General features: G+C 40.2%; 1 protein-coding gene across 1 annotated transcript in view; it reads right to left on the bottom strand.

The window, feature by feature from the left end:
* CEP95 (centrosomal protein 95) overlaps positions 1–20,916 on the bottom strand; it is a 118,757-nt gene that overhangs the window by 16,925 nt on the left and 80,916 nt on the right. The window contains 10 exon segments of the mRNA XM_053721528.1: positions 10,349–10,401; positions 10,404–10,494; positions 11,602–11,625; positions 11,627–11,692; positions 11,695–11,753; positions 11,876–11,936; positions 11,938–11,952; positions 13,503–13,526; positions 13,528–13,576; positions 13,852–13,876. Coding sequence (XP_053577503.1) covers positions 10,349–10,401; positions 10,404–10,494; positions 11,602–11,625; positions 11,627–11,692; positions 11,695–11,753; positions 11,876–11,936; positions 11,938–11,952; positions 13,503–13,526; positions 13,528–13,576; positions 13,852–13,876 — 467 coding nt within the window.

The following is a 20,916-nucleotide window of genomic DNA, read 5'->3' on the forward strand; positions in this document are numbered from 1 at the left end:
CTGAGAAACACTGACATTTTCTTTCAATGGCGAATATGAAAGTAGGCGGAATTTCGAGAAGTTCGGATCTTTTCAGAGTCTAATTTCTTCTTGTTACAGTGAAGGACACACTGTGCAAATGCAGATTTTAGAGTACTTCACTTTCACAGGCCTGGCTCCTAAACGGCCTAAATACTAAATTAAATTTTGACTAGTGGACTATTAACTTCCAGACATCACCTAAAAAAAAAAAAAAAAGTTCCTTCACTTTTATGAAATCCATGTTTGTGAAAGCTGCTAAAATTTTAACTGAAACCAATACACCTGTACAAGTTGTGTGCCTTGCTGAAAGGCATTTTCTGCCAATGTTAATTGAATATTAACAGGAAGTACCTATAAGCCAAGAACCTGAATAAGAACTGATACTGATTACTTATCACTCCATTTAAAAATCAGAAATAGAGCCTTTGTGTTTTTTATTTACCTATGAAAACAATATATTTATTTGATGAATTACCACATTCCACAAAAATCCGTTACTTCCAACTCTAGAAAAATAAATAAAAAATCATAAAATGTATTTTAAAAAGAAGACTGCCTACTTGAAAAAGGTTATTGTTAAGAGATACCTTTATTGCCCCTTCCCCAGATTTGCATAATCAACAGTTATATTAATATACTTTTTACCTCCATGATTATTGTATCTAAGCCCCCTGCAGACTGCCCCTTATTGCAGTGTTTTTTACAATCTTGCATTTTAGCCAATTAGTGCTGGTTCTTGTATAACCATTATTCTTTACGGGAGTGAGCTCAATGCTGTCTATATGGCACTCATAAACTAGCAATGTCTGGCTGTTGTGTAAGATTTAAAAATCTAATAAAAAGAACAGAGATAACAGGCAGCCTGCAGGGGCTTAGAAACAGGCAAACTTAGAGGTTATAAATTATATTAATGTAACAATGCTGGTTATGCAAAGCTGATGAAAGGGTAGTAAAGGCATATTGGATGCATATTAAAAAAAATCGTTAAACTTTTTGCAAACGTTGGGGTTCTCAATAAAATTATTTACACACAACTATTGCAGTTATAAGACAAAGTGGTTGTAAAAGCTTCTCTGAGACACACTTTGTTCAGAAATAGACATACATGGCTTTTTATTATGTGTTCTATATTTTTTTTCTGTAGTGTAGTGACCTCCCTCTCCCAACAATCTCTTTTTCCACAAAATTCCTTACTGCTGGGAATTCATCAACTGGCCACCAGGAGAAGGCAAAGACACCCTACAGTAAAAAATTAAATTTATGCTTACCTGATAAATGTATTTATTTTACGATATATGACGAGTCCACGGATTTCATCCTTACTTATGGGGATTACGCCTCCTGGTCAGCAGGAGGAGGCAAAGAGCACCACAGCAGAGCTGTATATATAGCTCCTCCCTTCCCTCCCACTCCAGTCATTATACCGAAGGAGAAAGGAAAAGTCAAGGCGCAGAGGTGACTGAAGTTTAACAAAAATAAAGACCTGTCTTAGAAAATGACAGGGTGAGCCGTGGACTCGTCATATCGTAAAAGAAATAAATTTATCAGGTAAGCATAAATTTCCTTTTCTTTTACAAGATATGACGAGTCCACGGATTTCATCCTTACTTATGGGATACAATACCAAAGCTATAGGACATGGATGAAAGGGAGGGACAAGACAGGAAACTAAATGGAAGACACCACTGCTTGAAGAACCTTTCTCCCAAAAACAGCCTCGGACAAGGCAAAAGTATCAAATTTGTAAAATTTGGAAGAAGTGTGAAGAGACGACCAAGTTGCAGCCATGCAATTCTGCTCAACAGAAGCATCGTTTTTAAATGCCCATGAGGAAGCCACAGCCCTAGTAGAATAAGCCGTAATTCTTTCAGGAGGCTGCTGTCCAGCAGTCTCATATGCCAAACGGATGATACTCTTCATCCAAAAAGACAGAGAGGTAGCCGTAGCTTTCTGGCCCCTACGTTATCCAGAAAAAACAATGAATAATGAAGATGATTGACGAAAATCTTTAGTCGCCTGCAAGTAAAACTTCAGGGCACGAACCACGTCCAAGTTATGTAAAAAAAGACGCTCCTTCTTAGAAGAAGGATTAGGACACAAGGAAGGAACAACAATTTCCTAATTAATATTCTTATTAGAAACAACCTTAGGAAGGAACCCAGGTTTGGTACGTAAGACCACCTTATCAGAATGGAAAATAAGATAAGGAGAATCACATAGTAAAGCAGATAGCTCAAAAACTGCGAGCAGAAGAAATAGCAACCAAAATAAAACTTTCCAAGATAACAACTTAATCTCTATGGAAAGCATAGGTTCAAACGGAACCCCCTGAAGAACATTAAGAACTAAATTCAAACTCCAAGGAGGGAGCAATTGGTCTAAACACAGGCCTGATTCTAGTCAGAGCCTGACAAAAAGATTGAACATCTGGAACATCTGACAGACGTTTGTGTAGCAAAATAGACAAATCAGAAATCTGTCCCTTTAAGGAACTTGCTGACAACCCTTTCTCCAATCCTTCTTGGAGAAAAGATAAAATCTTGGGAATCCTAACCCTATTCCATGAGTAGCCCTTGGATTCGCACCAATAAAGATATCTACGCCATATCTTATGGTAAATTTTTCTAGTGACAGGCTTACGTGCCTGAATCAAGGTATCAATGACCGAATCAGAAAACCCTCGCTTAGATAAAATCAAGCGTTCAATCTCCAAGTAGTCCGCTGCAGAGAAACTAGATTCGGATGATTGAAGGGTCCCTGAATGAGAAGGTCCTGCCTCAATGGAAGCTTCCATGGCGGCAGAGAGGACATGTCCACCAGATCGGCATACCAAGTCCTGTAAGGCCACGCAGGAGCGATGAGAATCACTGAAGCCCTTTCCTGTTTGATCCGAGCAATCACCCCGGGGAAGGAGAGCAAATGGTGGAAACACATAAGCTAAGTTGAACGACAAGGCACTGCCAAGGCATCTATCAGTTCGGCCTGAGGATCCTTGGACCTGGATCCGTATCTCGGGAGCTTGGCATTCTGACGAGATGCCTAAGATCCAGCTCCGGTCTGCCCCATCTGAGAATCAGGGTGGCAAAGACCTCCGGATGGAGTTCCCATTCCCCCGGATGAAACGTCTTGTCTGCTCAAAAAAATCCGCTTCCCAGTTGTCCACTCCTGGGATGTAGATTGCTGACAGATAACAAGAGTGAGCCTCCGCCCACCGAATTATTTTGGATACTTCTGTCATCGCTAAGGAACTCCTTGTTCCTCCCTGATGATTGATGTAAGCCACTGTCGTGATGTTGTCCGACTGAAACCGATAACTTGGCCGAAGCCAACTGAGGCTAAGTCTGAAGCGCATTGAATATTGCTCTCAATTCCAGAATATTGATTGGAAGTAGAGACTCCCGACCGAGTCCACACAGCCCTGAGCCTTCAGGGAATTCCAGACTGCACCCCAACCTAGTAGACTGGTGTCTGTTGTCACTATCACCCATGAGAGTCTGCGGAAGCACGTCCCTTGGGACAGATGATCCGGCGACAACCACCAAAGAAGAGAGTCCTCTTGTCTCCTGATCCAGATCTATCTGAGGAGACAAATTTGCATAATCTCCATTCCACTGCCTGAACATGCTCAGTTGTAGAGGTCTGAGATGAAAACGAGCAAACGGAATGATCGTCCATAGCTGCCACCATCAATCCAATTACCTCCATGCACTGAGCCACTGATGGCCGAGGATTGGACTGAAGGGTTCGGCATGTATTCAGAATCTTTAACTTTCTGACTTCCGTCAAAAAGATTTTCATGAATACAGAGTCTATTTGTGTTCCCAGGAAAGGAACCCTTGTCTGTGGAATTAATTACTCTTTTCTAGATTCACCTTCCATCCGTGAGTCCTTAGAAAGGATAGGACAAGCCAGCAGAGACCCTAGAACCTTTGTGAAGATCCTGGGTGCCGTGGCCAGCCCGAAGGGAAGGGCCACAAACTGAAATATTTGTCCAAAAAGGCAAACCTCAGGAAATGGTGATGATCTCTGTGGATAGGAATATGAAGATATGCATCCTTTAAGTCCACGGTAGTCATATATTGACCCTCCTGGAATCAATGGAAGAATTGTCCGAATAGTCTCCATCTTGAAGGATGGAACACTGAGAAACTTGTTTAGACTTTTGAGGTCTAAAATGGGTCGGAACATTCCCTCTTTTTTGGGAACCACAAAAAGATTTGAGTAAAACCCCTGTCCCTGCTCCTGTATTGGAACGGGACAAATTACTCCCATAGTGGAGTAATTTGAAAGGCGGCATCCGTAAACAAAAGAATTAGCCAGCTTAAGGGCCTTAATTCTATCTAGTATTTCCTCTAAAGGAGTCTCAGTCTTAAGAGACTCTTCTAAGGGCGTCAAACCAAAAGGCTGCGGCAGTTGTAACTGGTACAAATACAAGCCGTCGGTTGCAATAGAAAACCCTGATGAATAAATAGCTTTTTAGAAGACCCTCAAACTTTTTATCCATAGGATCTTTGAAAGCACAACTGTCCTCAATAGGAATAGTTGTACACTTAGCCAGGGTAGATATAGCTCCTTCCACCTTAGGGACCGTTTGCCAAGAATCCAGAACGGTGTCAGCTATAGGATACATTTTCTTAAAATTAGTAGAAGGTGAGAACGGATAACCCGGTCTTTCCCATTCCCGCGTAAATAACTTCCAAAATTCTCTTAGGAACTGGAAATACATCAGAATAAGAAGGAACCTCTAAGTATTCAAGTGTCCATCTTACACAATTTCTCTGGTGGTACCACAAAAGAGTCACAGTCATCCAGAGTCGCTAAAACCTCCCGAAGTAACAGGGGAAGGTGTTCAAGCTTAAATCTGAAGACATGACGTCCGAGACTGTCTGAGGTAACGCACTCCCTGAGTCTGAAAGTTCTCCCTCAGATAGAAGTTCCCTACCCCCCAAATCAGATCCCTGGGAGGGCACATCGGGGATAGCCATCAAAGCATCAAAAATCGCAGGAACCAAAGTGGCTTCTGTCCTGCTATGTTTTGCCCTGTAACACTCGGCAACTTGGATATAACTTCTGTAAGGGTGGATGACATAACTGCAGTCATATCCTGCAGAGTAAATGAAGTGGACGCAGTAGAAGAACATGGCGTCGCTTGAGTGGGGTGGTAAGGGCTGTGACGCTTGGGGAGAAAGAATTGGCATACCATGAGTCTCATCAGTCTGAGAAACATCCTGCGCTATATCTTTATTAAGAAAAATTTGCTTCTTTACATTGCAGTGCCCTCTCAGTGCATGAGCGACAAAAAGTAAGCGGGGGTTCCACAATGGCATTTAAACACATGGAACAAGTACTGGCTTCAAGGTCATCCATAGTAAAAAACAGAAAATTGTATTCAGTTATAGCAAACACTTTTATGCAACAATCTACTTATTTACAGTAAAAACACTTTTTTATGCACAATCTAGTTATTTAGAATAAAAACAAACTGTGCCTTTAAGAAATAAAAAACCTTTGCGCAGCACACTTATGCGGCTGAAAAACACTTATAATTGCGGCCTTGTAAAATAGGATCGCAGTTATACGTATCCCATGAATAGTTAACTAACGTTTTTAGAGGATAACTGCACCTTCATTAACTACTTCAGATTTAAAAACCCCCTCTCTCTGAGACAAAAGAACGTCACCCACGTGCAGCAGAGTGTCTAGACCACCTGAGTTCTAACTACCCATGCGGTCCAGACAGAACACCGGAGCTAAGCATCCAACCAACTCCCAGACAAGCACTGCGCTGCTTCTACTTGCGCGCGAATGAGTGCCCCGCCCAATCGTGGGCGTATCAGAACGGAAACTCCTGCGCGGCTCAGTATCTCATAGTAAAAAAATAAAAATGGAGCACACTGGAGTATTGCACCTCAAAAAAGTGCCCCACATGAAGCCAGTCCCCCTGTAAACCATGCCGCAAGCATATTCAAACTTATGTGATCCTGAGTTCACCACTCGGAGAGCCCCCAGCGTCAGCCCACACATGAAAGGGTTAAAATATAGTGTATCATACCCTTCTACCCGCACCCCATATTTTCATTAGCCTTCTCTGTATACCCCCAGCTAGATACAATAGGACACAGACATAGGCCTGCTTATAGAGAGAGAGAGAGAGAGAGAGAGACAGTCCTTTCTGAGGTACCAAGTGTCACAGAAAATAAACACTGCACATACCCTCCTGTTGGAGTAACAACATGACTCGTCCCACACTGCAAGAGGTCCTTCATCTCCTCCCGGAATCTGTGGGAACAAACTGGTTCTTAGATAAAATTTGCCAAGACCATAATTCATCAGGGCAGCCCCCATTGGAAGTCACAGAGGACGGATGTACTCTGCACAGACCCTATAGCTGTACCCTGAGTAAAATAGTACACACTGGCACCATTTAAAAATAATAAACTCTTGATTGAAGAATCTAAACGAACACCTCACTTTACCTCTTCCTATCACTAACACAGGCAACGAGAATGACTGGGGTGGGAGGGAAGGGAGGAGCTATATATACAGCTCTGCTGTGGTGCTCTTTGCCTCCTCCTGCTGACCAGGAGGCGTAATCCCATAAGTAAGGATGAAATCCGTGGACTCGTCATATCTTGTAAAAGAAACTTTAATATCCCTCCTACTACCTGATCCCTCCCAGTATTTCCTTTTTCTTGTAACATGGAGCAAGAAAGATAGAGGTGCTCTGCATTTCTACAAGATTATATTAATCCCAGAAATTTTCCCTTTATGGATAGTTCTTGGAAGAGAAGGACAGACTACTGGCTGTGCAATATAAATCTCCTTTCTGGAGTTCTGGTCACAAGCCTGCCACAGGTGTCACTGGGACAGTTACTTCAGCCTCCTCCTGTTGGACTAGGAAGTATATCCGCTACTGAGAATGCAGTAGAGAGCCTATCCATTACTGTAACTAAACAACAGTCATATCTGGGTAAGATCAGTGGAGTGGGCATTCTCTATGTAAATACCTGTACCCTCATACAGCCTGCAGGCTGTCAAAAAGGTACATATAGCAGAATGAATTTTCAAGGAGATCTACTGGATGGCGTCCTGCCGGAATCTCAATCTTCTAAAAAAGTAGTCTGAGTCGAGAGACCCTCTAGCTGACTGCCATGGTTGTTCCAGCAATGATGTGTCTTTCTATCTAATTTGTCTATCTCCTTTATTTGTCTATTTTGAGAGAATTTGAGTCAAACTACTTTGACGTCACATTATTTTCTTATTTGTACTGCTGGAAGATTGTAAGCTTGATCATTGCCACAGGGTGGTTTCTTTGATTCCTGTTGTGGAGGAATTTGTTTCAGTCTTGCAGCGCCTGTCACTAGAATGTTTCTCATAGGTGCGATGAGCGTACCTTTCTTGGTTTCAGCTTGGGTTTGCATGTTATTCTGTTCGGATTCACTGAATCTTACAATTTCTTCAGGGTGGCTTAGACAAGGGTCTTTCAGCCAGCACTCTAAAGGCCACATTTCTGCATTGTTAGTTTTATTACTCAGTTTTCTGGTCGTCCGGGGACTCAGACTTTTGTTCTGTTTATCCTTCATGGTTTTCAATCTTTGTTCTAAGAGGTTTTGCAACCTCAGCAATTTGAACTTTGATTATAATTTATAATCTTTGTCAGAGTGATTATGCTCTCTTTGGAGGTTGGACTGTGTATGACAGTTTTTGTCTACAGGTTACTATAATACTTTTTGTCCATGTTCTAATTTATTTATTTTTGTTTTCAGGTTGAGCGTAGGGATCGGAAGACAACTTCCGTTTAGGTAGCTTCATGATTGGGGGCATCTCATTCTTTGAGCTAAATTGGAAGCAGGTCAGTTGTCACATTTAAGTATATCAACTCATTGACTCTCTTTGGGTCTGCTTCTTGGGTTTCAAGAAGGGGGCATTAGTAGCTCTTATTTGCCTAGTTACTTCATAGTCATCTTTTAAAGTATTTGTCTTGAATGAGGTAGCTTTTGACAGGTAGGTCCTTTAGACGTTCATGGTATATAGGTGCCTGCATTTTTTCCTTTATGCCACTAATTTTTTAGTGGACTACACAGCATGAGTATTAGTTCCCAACAGTAGGGAATTTAGTGGAGAAAACAATTTATGCTTACCCTGATAAATTATTTTCTTTCTTGGTGGCAAGAGTTCACGACAAAACCGCCCAATTTAGTTAATGGCGGCACTTCTAGTTTGCCACTTCTTTACCCTACTATCCTTATTACTTCTTCCTCCTACTCTAGGCTATACAAAGAATACTGGGAGGGATCAAGAAGTAGGATGGATATTAAAGTTTTTACTATAGGGTGTCTTTGCCTCCTCCTTGTGGACAGGTGATGAATTCTCAGCAGTAAGGAATTTCGTGGGACTCTCACCACCAAGAAAGAAAATAATTTATCAGGTAAGCATAAATTATGTTTTTCTGCAGTGAAGGATTCAATCTAACTTCCAACCAACATCTTTGGCTGTAATGTAGGAAGCCAACCCTCCCTCTCCCCTGATAAACTTTTTTGCTATAGTGTAAGGACCAGCTCCCTCCCGTGATGGCTAACCTACCCACCTCCCTCCAACTGTTCTCTTATTCAGATAGAGTAGCAATTTTTAACAACTTTCCAATTTACTCCTATTATCAATTTTTCTTCACTCTCTTGATAGCTTTATTTGAAAAAGTAGGAATTTTAAGCTTATGAGCAGGCCCATTTTTGTTACAGCACTCTGGATAGCGATTGGTGGCTACATTTATCAACCAATCAGCAAGCGGATACTTAGGTGCTGAATCAAAAATGGTCCGGCTCCTAAGTTTACATTCCTGCTTTTTCAAATAAGGATATCAAGAGAACGAGAGAAAATTTGATAATAGAAAATCTCTGCCCTTTCGATTCTTTTGCATAAACATCTGGCTGACTTACTAGATGTTCAATCTTTTGTTCAGGCCTTTGTCAGAATCAGGCCTGTGTTTAAGGTCTGTTGCTCCTCCATGGAGCCGTAATCTTGTCTTAGAGTTCTGCAGCAGGCTCCGTTTGAGCCTATGCACTTTGTTGATTGCACTCTGTTGATATTAAGTTTATTTCTGCTCGCTTGCATAACCTGGATGTTGTGCTGCTCTGAAGTTCTATCTGCCGGCAACTAGAGATTTTCGTCAATCTACTGCCCTTTTTGTTGTATGTTCTGGTAAAAGTAAGGGCCAGAAGGCCACTTCTTCTACTCTTTCCTTTTGGTTGAGAAGTGTTATTCGATTGGCTTATGAGACAGCTGGACAACAGCCTCTTGAGAGGATTACGGCTCATTCCACTAGGGCTCTCTTCTTCCTGGGCTTTTAAAAATTAGGCTTCTGTGGAACAGATCTGCAATGCAGCCACTTGGTCTTTGTTGTATACTTTTCTTAATTCTACAAATTCGATAATTTAGCCTCAGCTGAAGCTTCTTTTGGGAGGAAAGTTCTTCAAGCGGTGGTGCCTTCTGTTTAGGTCCGTCTGTCTTGTTCTCCCTCCCTTCCATTCTGTGTCCTCTAGCTTGGGTATTGGTTCCTAATAGTAATTAGAATGGTTCTGTGGACTCTCCATGCCATTGGAAAGAAAACAAAATTTATGCTTACTTGATAAATTATTTTCTTTCCTTGCATGGAGAGTCCACGACCCGCACTTAATTTAATTTTGAGACAGCTTTTGTCATTTTTATACCTCAGGCACCTCTATACCTTCTGTGTCCTCTTCTCTTTCCATATTCCTTCGGCTGAATGACTGGGGGTTTATGGGAAGTGGGAGTGATACTTAGATTTGCTGGGGTGTTCTTGACTTCCCACTAGTAAATAAAATGGATTTGTGGACTCTCTATGCCAGGAAAGAAAATAATTTATCAGGTAAGCATAACTTGTGTCTCTAAAAGGAGGTGAATGCCACTACCAGTGCCATATAAGCACTTGTTTATAAAAACAAATCACCAAATGCACAGGCCTAATCTAAACTACAGGCATATTTATGTATGCTGGGCACATGTGATTATACATGCTTGCACCAAACATGCCAAAGTGGTTCATTGTATAAAGCAAGCAATGAGAGAGGGGGAACATGTAAAAGTAATCTCTAGTGGAGAATTCTGGGTATTATCCTTAAAAGTAACAACACAATGGTGTTTGGGCTTACTAAAGTCAGCCAATCATGAGAGCTTTTCACTTTTCAGCCATCGGTTATAGAAACCTGCTTATAAAATGGGAAGCCAGCTATTAGTGACTTAATTTTGCGACACTTTTTCCTTCGAATATCTCAATAACCCTATCCGTGCACACCTTCAGTTTCCTTACCTGATCCTTATAATAGTTTTCCATGGACTCCAGCTCATCTTTGTGCCTCTTCTTTGCTCCTCGCGTTGCTCTTTCGTATACGAGCGCATTTCCCGCAGCCTCTCTTTCTGGAGCTTCAGCCCCTCCTCAAACAGCTTCTTAAAAATCTACAGTGACACAATATTTCAAAATATGGTCACACATACATGAACAAGATTGCTTGATCACTGTTAAAAGCCACATTATTTTCCAAGAGAAAAAGGTTAACTAACTAACTATATATATAAAAATAATTAATAATACAATTTTATTTTTAATATAATTATTAAACCAGTGGTTGATCAAAGTAACCAGAAAGAATATTGTGAGCATGTAATTTGTTTTATGAACCAGGGAAAATAATATTATTTAATATAATATATAATATTCCTATATTCTTCTAGGTAAATTTTCTAGGAGCCTGTCAAGGTCTGACATAAAACTTAGTTAATCTCTTCTTGGAAAATAGCTAGTTGAACATATCGGGTGAGCCAATGACAAGAGACATAAGCAGCCACCAATCATCAGCTAGCTCCCATAGGGCATTACAGCTCCTGAGCTTATCTGGTATGGCTTTAAACAAAGGATACAAAGTGAACAAAGAAAGTGATTTCAAATCACATACTTTCTGAATGATAAAAGGTTAATTTGGACATAACTGTCCCTTAAAAAAAAAGGACATGAACCCAATTATTTCTTTCGTAGTTCAGAGAGAACATACCATTTTTAAACAACTTTCCAATTTACTTCTGTTATCAAATTTGCTTTATTCTCTTGGTATCATTTGCTGAATGAGATGGAATGCCCTAATTGGAGTTAGCTAAACACATCAGTGAGCCAATAACAGGCTTATAAATGCAGCCATCAATCAGCAGCTAGCTTACAATAGTAAATTGGTGCCTAGATATGTTTTTCAATAAAGGATACCAAAAGAACAAAGGAAATTAGATAAAAGAAAATCATAGAAAGTTTTTTAACAAGTGCATGTTTGTTTGAATTGTGAAAGTTTCATTTTAACTTTACCTTTAATTAGTCCTGTCTGTATGGGCAAAGAATATTATGTCACACACACACATGGAATAGCAGACTAATGCAAAAAAGACAGAAATCTTATTACAAGGCAAACTACTTGAAGGACTACTAGCTTAATATTTTATCTTTTTACATCCTTGTCTGCCCAATGCTCTGTACAGGCAAACCCAAGTAAATGGTTACTGACAAGAGTATGTACATACCCTCTCCTCACGTGTTCTGGCTCGGCATCATCTTGGCACGGAGCTGCACATGGTAATCTTCATAGTATTTTTTGGCACGGGTCACCTGTTGTGTCTGTTCTCCCTCATTTTATTCTGGGCAGACTTTTGTAGGAGGATACGTTCCTTAAAATCTTTCTGCAGCAGCAAAGAAAAATAAACAATAAATAACAAATTAAACCAATTTAGCTTATTCCATTTAATATTTAAGCTAGAACCAACGATATCTATCAGTTCCCAGTTTTAGCTCACTGACCAGAGCGCTGGTTATGTCCTTGCTCCCGCCTGATGAGATCTGCTAGCAGATCATGCTTCTTGGTGAGCTTCATTAACCTACCAAGAAAGGACACGTGTCAGTGCATATGTAAAGTTAGCTCAGTCTGGTTGTATAAAGTTATTTATAATAAAATAAAGATGCATTAGAAATGGTTACATTTAGGGATTCGTATGAGAGGAATATCTAATCTCTTTTTCCTTTCTCTCTTTCTTCCACCCCCCTAATCTTTACTTTTCTTCTTATCGTTACAGTGTCATCTCCATGTCATAAATACTAGAATGAACTACCCAGTACCTATTCTTAGCAATAGGGGTTAATTGTTTTGTAGATTGGACTATAGCTGATGTGTGATTATGTAGAATGGTTTATCTTTAATATCAAAATTATTCGGCACACATACCAGTATGTTTATAACTTCAAGATAAAGTATGTCCACTGCATTGGTAACTATGTAACTGGGAAATTGAAATAGATGAATTTATGTTAATGGTGTGACACCCGTTGTATTTTTCTTAAAATGTTAATAAAAATGATTTCAACATAAATAGTTAGATTTTCAGAAGGGTTGTTATTTTTACATTTGCCTCCAGCACAATATAATCTAATTTAATACCTTACATCCTTGCTATATCAAACAGTTACTGCTAACCGTACTGGAGATCGTTTCACCTACAGCAGGATACGTGAAGAGTATCCCACCTTAAATGATGTCCTGCTTTCTACCAGAATCTAAGGAATCATTACATTTATACATTTTTAATTGTCAACATTTTTTATTGCATTCGCAAACTGTTTAACATCCCTTTAAGGGGTTAATGGCCCTTGCTCATGCTTTGTAAGATTGCTCTTGAAAAGATTACTTCAATTAGATAGTGCCTTCAAGATGAAGACCTATTGGGGATAGAAAAAGTCTGCAGTGGTGCTGTCTATAGGAGAAGGTGGTCTGATTCTGATTGTGTCTACTGAAAACGAAAGGGAGAAGCTCTCCATGTATAATGCGGTAAGTAGACTAGAAAAGGGCATTTCCCTCTAATGAATTTCCTTAATAAGAGACATTAAAAAAAAAAATATTTACTCCATTAAATAATGCACTGGTGGGTAAAGTTTGGCTACTAAAAAACAATTGCAGCAAATTAGGTGTTAATGTATTCATAATTCAGCCCACATGCAGTATGTTATTTTACGACTGTAAAAAAATGAATCTTATAATTAGAACATGTGTTATGACCTTTTTAGATCTTCAATGTCAAAACTGCTTTAACTAAACTTTTTTTTCCATGCAAAAATATTTGTAACAGGTTTAACTAGTGCCCCTTCATGTACATGAAAGTTTTAAACGGGTTTCTATAAAATAATAAGCATCTTAAGACATTAAATACACTTTATAAGCTCAATAGTACAGCGTTTATTCCCCGCCTACCTCTAGTCATAAGTGCCCACCATGTGAAATCTAGCTTTCACCTGCATTTCAGTGCTTATGTACAACTCTCCTTCAGTTACCTGCAATAGTTCCAAAATGGCAGCACACCATAATTCAGAGGGCGGTGGATACAATGTATTTAGTGTTTAAGGGTCTTTTTAAACAGCAGGAAAGTTAGAGTCAAACCTCATTCTGTAGTTTGCGTTCACTAACGGTCATCCTCCTGAGCAGACTTGCTGAGCTGTTCCATCTGAGCAACCCTGGTTTTTCCAACAGTTTGTTCATTGTATGAGGGGGGAAAGTTGTATATAAGGAAATGTCATCCAGCAACAAGGGCAGCAAATCATTGGTCCTTTATTTTCACTGAAGAACGCAGTTAAATGAAGTTACAGGCATTAGTTTCCTAAATAAAATAAAATTAGGTACTGCATTTGTTTTTTCTGAAGAATCAACATATAACTGTTTTTTTTTTAAAGGGAAATTAAAAACGCTGATTTTTTTCTATATTTAAGTAGAGAAATGCAATTAAAAATACACATCGAGCATATTAGTTACAAGCTCTAGGGAAGGCATAATCAAGGCATAATGAACATTTAATTCCACAATATTTAAAAAAGGTAAGAGACTATCTGTGAACCCTTCTGGTATCACAAGCCTTAAAGAATGGTCTATAAAATATACTAGTCAATTTGAATTATTCTGGTAATATTGGCCACTCATGCCTTAAAGGGGACATGATAACCAAATGCTTGAAGCACTTGAAAATGATGCAGATTAGTCTGTAAAAAACAAAATTATGCTTACTTTATAATGTATTTCTTTCCGGATATGGTGAGTCCACGGCTTGAGTAATTTACTGTTGGGAATATCACTCCTGGCCAGTAGGAGGAGGCAAAGAGCACACAGTTTAAACTGCTAAGTAACACTCCCTTACCCACAAACCCCCAGTCATTCGACCGACAGGGAAAAGGAGGAAAAAAGGAGTAACACAAGGTGTAGAGGTGCCTAAGGTTATAGGTCAAAAGAACAACTGTCTTAAATAAAGGGGTGGGGCCGTGGACTCACCATATCCAGAAAGAAAGAAAAAAAGACTATTCAGGTAAGGCATAAATTTTGTTTATCTTTCCTAAGATATGGCGAGTCCATGGCTTGAGTAATTACTGTTGGGAACCAATACCAAAGCTAGAGGACACATAAATAGGGAGGGACAACACAGGGCCTAAAGTCCTAAACAGAAGGCACCCTCCGCTTGAAGAACTTTCTCCCAAAAGAAGCCTCAGCTGAGGAAAAAGTATCAAATTTGTAAGATTTGAAAAAAATATGTAGAGAAGACAAAGTTGCAGCTTTGCAAAATTGTTTCCACAGAAGCTTCATTTTTGAAAGCCCAAGAAGAGGAATAACTCTTGTGGAATGAGCAGTAATTCTCTCCAGGAGGCTACTGTCTAGCAGTCTCATAAGCCAAACGAATTATACTTCGTATCCAAAAAGAGTAGTAGCAGAAGCTTTCTGACCTTTACAATATCCCAGAGAAACAGACAAAGAGGGCAGAGGACTGGCGAAAATCCTTAAGTTGCCTGCAAGTAAAATTTAAGAGCACGTACAACATCTAAAGTGTGTAACAAACTTCTTTGGAAGAAGAAGATTAGAATACAGAGGGAACAACAATTTATAAGATAAAGGGAATCACACTGCAGAGCTGAGAGTTCCGAGACTCTTCGAGTTAGAAGAGATAGCAACAGAGAAACAAAACCTTCCAAGATAACAACTTAATGTCTATGGAAAGCAATGGCTCAAACGGAGTCAGCTGTAAAAAATTAATAACAAGGTTAAGGCTCCAAGTAGGAGCAACAGACATAAAGGACAGGCCTGATTTTGAAGAAGGCCTGACAAAAAGACTGCACATCTCGTTTTAAAATAATCAGAAAATAGTTACTTTGTTAGATGGTTAGATGTTGGCCTTTATAGGCATTTAGTTTAATACTTACTACCGGGGTATTTTTTGCTTAGTGTTCTCTACCCTATATGGAAACTTAGTGGCGCTAATTGATAATCCCTTACAAGGGTAAATAAGGAGGTTTGCCTTGCCACTGTGACACACGCAAATTACAGACCGATATATTATGACTATGTAATGTCCATCTATTTCACCATCACTGGTCTTTAAACTGCTAGTAGTTGTATGTTCTCCATCCCCTGGGGGGACTCTGTGGCTCATAACGTTTATATAAGACAGGGTGGATAACAGTCTCTTTATCTCACCTCACTCCTGTCACGGAGATTAGATATTACATACAGACCGGTAATATTGTAATAGGTTCAGGTTCACTCTGAACCTATTTATGCCTAGCATCTCACTCTTTATAGTTCAAACATTTGACATATGTGATTTTTCAGGTCTTTTTCCTGATTGGAGAGATAGCAGTGCTCACTGAATTTTGTTATGTTTTTATACATCTTTTATATATTAGCTTAATGGTGGCATTGTCCACAACCCTTTTTTAATATTATTAAATGTTTTATTTTAGTTCAATTTAATTCCCTTCTTTCCATACCGTACTTCAAATCCATGATATAATACGGTATTATGACCTGTAGTGTGCCCTAACAATGCTTTCTGTCCTCCCCTTTCTCTCCCTTAAATACTTTATTTTTGGCATTAGGCACTACCCCCTCGCTATACATAGGTTTGTACCTGGGGGTTCTAAGGTTGTAGCTGCCCCCCCTTCCCACCTCCCCTATCGGTTATTAGGGACCCCTTTTCTTTAATACATCTGGCACATCCGCCAAACATTTATGTAGTAAAACTGATAAAGCAGAAATCTGACCCTTCACGGTACTGACTGACAAATCCTTCTCCAGGCCTTTCTGAGAAAAGATAAATTCTAGGAATTCTAATTCTACTCCAAGGAGCAGCCCTTGAATTCACACAATAAAGATATTTACGGCCATATCTTATTGTAAATCTTTCTAGTAACAGGGGCTTGCGAATCTGAATCATGGTCTCAATGACCGACTCAATCTCCAAGCAGTCAGCTTCATAGAAACCAGATTTGGATGAAGGAAGGGGACCTTGAATCAGGAGGTAGTCTCCAAGGTGGGAGAGATGACATCTCCACTAGGTCTGCAAACCAGATCCTGCGAGGCCACACAGGGGCTATTAGGAATCAGACGCCCTCTCCCTGTTTGATACGAGCAATGACTCACGGAAGGAGAGGCAAACGGAGGAAACAGGTATGCCAACCTGAAAACTCAAGAAACTGCCAGAGCATCTATCAGATCGGCCTGCCGGATCTCGACCTTGAAACCGTACCTCGAAGCTTGCCGTTCTGACGGGACGCCATCAGATCTAACTACCGGCACCCCCCCATTTGAGAAGCTAAGCTGGAAAACACCTCCAAATGGAGTTCCCACTCCCCGGGATGAAAAGTCTGTCTGTTCAGGAAAATCCGCTTCTCAGTTGTCTACTCTTGGAATGTGGATGGGGCAGATAGACAGCAATTGTGGGTCACTGCACACTGAAGAATCCAAGTACCTCCGTCCATGGCTAAGGAACTCCGAGTTCCTCCCCCTGGTGATTGATGTAAGCCACAGAGGTTATGTTGTCTGACTGGAAACCTGATAAAACTGGCTAAGGACAAATGAGGCCAAGCCATAGAACATTGTAAATCACCCTCAACTCCAAGATGTTGATGGAAGAGCAGACTCCTCCCTGAGTCCAAAGACCCTGAGCTTTAAACGAGTTTCCAGCTGCTCCCCAGCCCAGCAGGCTGGCGTCCATGGGTCACAATCACACCAGGAAGGTCTCCGAAAGCATGTGCCCCTTAGACCGATGTTCCTGAGAAATCCACCATGGGAGAGTCTCTTGACGACTGTATCTAACTCTATTCTTCCTGAGATAGATCCGCATGGTTGCCATTTTCATTGTCTGAGGCATGCACAACTGGAGAGCTCATCAAATGGCATGGAGCAAAAGGAATGATTTCCAAGGAAGCCACCATCAGACCGATTACCTCCATACTTTGAGCCACTGAAGGATGAGCAGAAGCCTGAGAGAGAAGCAAGAGGAAATGATTTTGTTTTTCCTGACCTCTGTCAGAAAAATCTTCATCAATAGAGAATCTATTATGGTCCCCAAGAACATTATTCTTGTAGCAGGGGAAAGGGTAGCTTTTTTCCAGATTCACAGTCTATACATAGGAACGAAGAAAAGACAATAATATCTCTGTGTGAGATTTTGTTTGTTGAAAAGATGGCGCTCTGAACCAATATGTCGTCCAGGTAGTGTGCCACAGCAATTTCACAAGAACGGATCACTGCCAAAAGGAGCCCCCAGAACCTTTGAAACAATTCTGGGAGCCGTGGCTAGACCAAATGGAAGGGCCACGAACTGGAAATGTTTGGCCAGAAAGGCAAATCTCAGGAATCATGTGATGGTCCCTGTGAATAGGAACATGAAAGATATACATCTTTAGGTCTATGGTTGTTATGAACTGACCTTATTGTACTAAAGGAAGAATGGAGCGTATAGTCTCCATCTTGAAGGATGGAACTTTGAGAACCTTGGTTTAGACACTTCAAGTCTAGAATGGGATGGAAAGTTCCCTCTTTTTTTGGGAACCACAAATAGGTTGGAGTAGAACACGAGACCCTGTACATGCACTGGAACTATCACTCCCAGGGAGGAAAGATGTTGTATACATTTCAAGAATGCCTCTCTCTTTATCTGGTCTGCAGATAATTTTGAGAGAAGGAATGTGCCTCTGGGAGGGAAAGTATTGAATTCCAATTTGTAACACTGGGATAATATGTCCACAGTCCAGGGATCTGGGACATCTCGTATCCAGCTTGAGAGAACTGAAAAAGGCTGCCCCCACCTGATCCGATCCCGGATCGGGGGCAAACCCTTCATGCTGATTTGGAATCAGCTGCGGGTTTCTTTTGATTGTTTCCCCTTGTTTCCAAAGACTGATTGGGTTTCCAGAAGACCTTGGATTGTTCCTGCTTGGAAGAAGAAGGGGAAGGCTTTTCTCTGAAGTTACGAAAGGAACGAAAATTACTCCGACATCCTTTAGACCTATTCTTATCTTGAGGTAGAAAAGACCCTTTTCCACCCTTTTCCACCTTGTAAGGAATCACCAGAAGCTTGACTTTAGAGGAAACGTCCGCAGACCAGGATTATAACCATAACGCCCTGCGGGCTAGGACCAGCGAAACTAGAAGTTTTAGCTCCTACTCTAACAACCTGTAAAATGGCATCTGCAATAAAGGAATTGGCCAACTTAAGAGCTTTAATCCTATCTTGAATTTCATCCCAAGGAAGTCTCTACTAGAAGAGAATCAGACAATAAGATGCAGCACGAGTCACGGTGGCAATACACACAGTAGGTTGCCATTGGAGACCTTAATGAACATAAATCTTTTTCAAATAAGCCTCCAGCTTCTTGTCCATCGGATACTTAAAAGAGCAGCTATCCTCAATAGGAATAGTGGTTTCTTTAATGGAGTCCTCGACAAGAAACATTTTCTTAAAAATGGGAAACAAAACAAAAAAAAACACCCCTGGTTTATACCATTCCTGCGAGATAATCTCCCTAGCACAGTCCAGCACAGGAAAAACCTTAGAAGTGAAAGGTTCATCAAAGAAACTATTAAATTTACAAGATTTCTTAGGAGTGACAATGACAGGGGGTATCGGAGTCATCTAATGTAGTTAAATCTCCTTTAACAATACACAAAGGTGTTCAAGCTTAAATCTGAAGTATATCACCTCAGTCTCAGAAGAAGGAATTATACTGTCCGAATCTGAGATTTCACCCCTCAGAAAGTCCCAATGTATCTTCTTCATCAGACTTATGAGAAAGGGCAACTTGGCAAGCAGAACTGAGGACAGGCTCCTTACTTTCTGAATTTCTAGATTTCCTCTTGCGTTTTCCCTGTAATCTGGGAATAGCAGCTAATGCTGCAGATACAGCTGAAGATACGATGGGCAGCAATTTCTGCTTTTAAATAAACTCCACTAGGAGTTATAGAGGAATCGCAGGGCACTGCATGTGATGCCATTGAGGCTTGGGGACATAGCAGGAGAAAGCTGGAGGTATTATTTTAACAGAATCATCCTGAGAGACATTAGGCTCAAAAATGTTACTTCTATTTTGCAAGGTTTTCTTGACACATGAAGAACAAATTGCATAGGAGCTGCAATTTGTGCTTCTAAACATTATAAGCATGAATTCATGAGAGCAGGTTTTTTGCTCCATATCAGACATGTTGTGAAACAGTAAATAAACTTGTACAGATAAGTTTCAAAGATTTTAATATTCAATTAAAATAAGCCAAGGAAAATATACACATTCAATTTTATCCTAAATTAGGATCGATCCCCAGCTAAAATTATATGAGAAAAGTTAAGAAAAAACATTTATTGAACATCAAATAAACTTCTAAAATACCCCTCAGGCAACCCCAACACATCTTAATTACTGAGGTGCCTTACCGCTACCAATTAAGACCGGAATTCACACAGAAATGGAGGAAAAACAACTTTTTCCTCAAAAACGTTAAAGTAAGCCAGTCATGTGACCGCAACTACCGAGCTCAAATTACTGCTGCGACACAGAGAGGCACTACTTCCTGGTACACTGAGCACAAGAAATAACCGTTTTTTCATACCTGACAGTTTAAAATGTTGCATTGTTTTATTTTAAAGCAAAGGAGAAATGAATAAGCTACTGAAATAGAAAATTCAGCCTTACTTTCAGTTTTAAACTTGTATTTTTTTTTTTATCAAGTAAGTATGGGGTCAGAAAATAAAGCCCCAATAAAAAACATTTTATCCTTTCTTTTTAAAAGACTTTAAATGTTAGTCTCACACATGCTACAGTGCCTGCTTATGCCCCAGTGTAACCCCATACAACAGGATTATCTATGTCCCAATAAAAAAGCGAGTGTTTTTAATTTGTTTAGAGCATGGTCTCTCCCAACTGGAAGAAAAAGCACTTACCTGCTCCACTGTTCGGCATGTAGACAGTTACAAGGTATGAGAAGACACAGTTCCTCACAGAGACCTTTGAAAAAAAGAACAGAGTAGCCAACTCTGGCTTTCTAAACTAGGGCAGCAATTGTTAGGAAAACGCAGTAAGTACCTCTTTACAAGTTCCTAACTGCTTTAAAGCCACCACTACCCGACTGCAAGGAATGATGTGAAATACGGCTATACCCCAAAACTTGCTTGTAGATGAAATAAAAAAAATTCTTCAGACACCTAAACTTCACCTCCTCCATGCACCGAAGGCAAAAAGAATGACTGGGGGTTGTGGGCAAAAGTGATACTTAGCAGTTTAACTGTAGTGCTCTTTGCCTCCTCCTGCTGGCCAGGAGTGATATCCCCAACAGTAATTACTCAAGCCGTGGACTCCCCATATCTTAGCAAAGAAAAGGGGATAAGAAAATATCACCTGAACATATCTATTTAAAAAAGGAAGATATTTTACCCAAAATATCCTTAGTCTTCACACCCAATTGTAAAGGGAGTTTAAGCAGCCAATCAGGACGCTAGTCTCAGGACTTACATCGGCGCGTACATCTGGCATGTGCAGGCACA

Source organism: Bombina bombina, chromosome 1 (assembly GCF_027579735.1).
Source record: "Bombina bombina isolate aBomBom1 chromosome 1, aBomBom1.pri, whole genome shotgun sequence".
In the NCBI taxonomy this organism is placed as follows: Eukaryota; Metazoa; Chordata; class Amphibia; order Anura; family Bombinatoridae; genus Bombina; species Bombina bombina.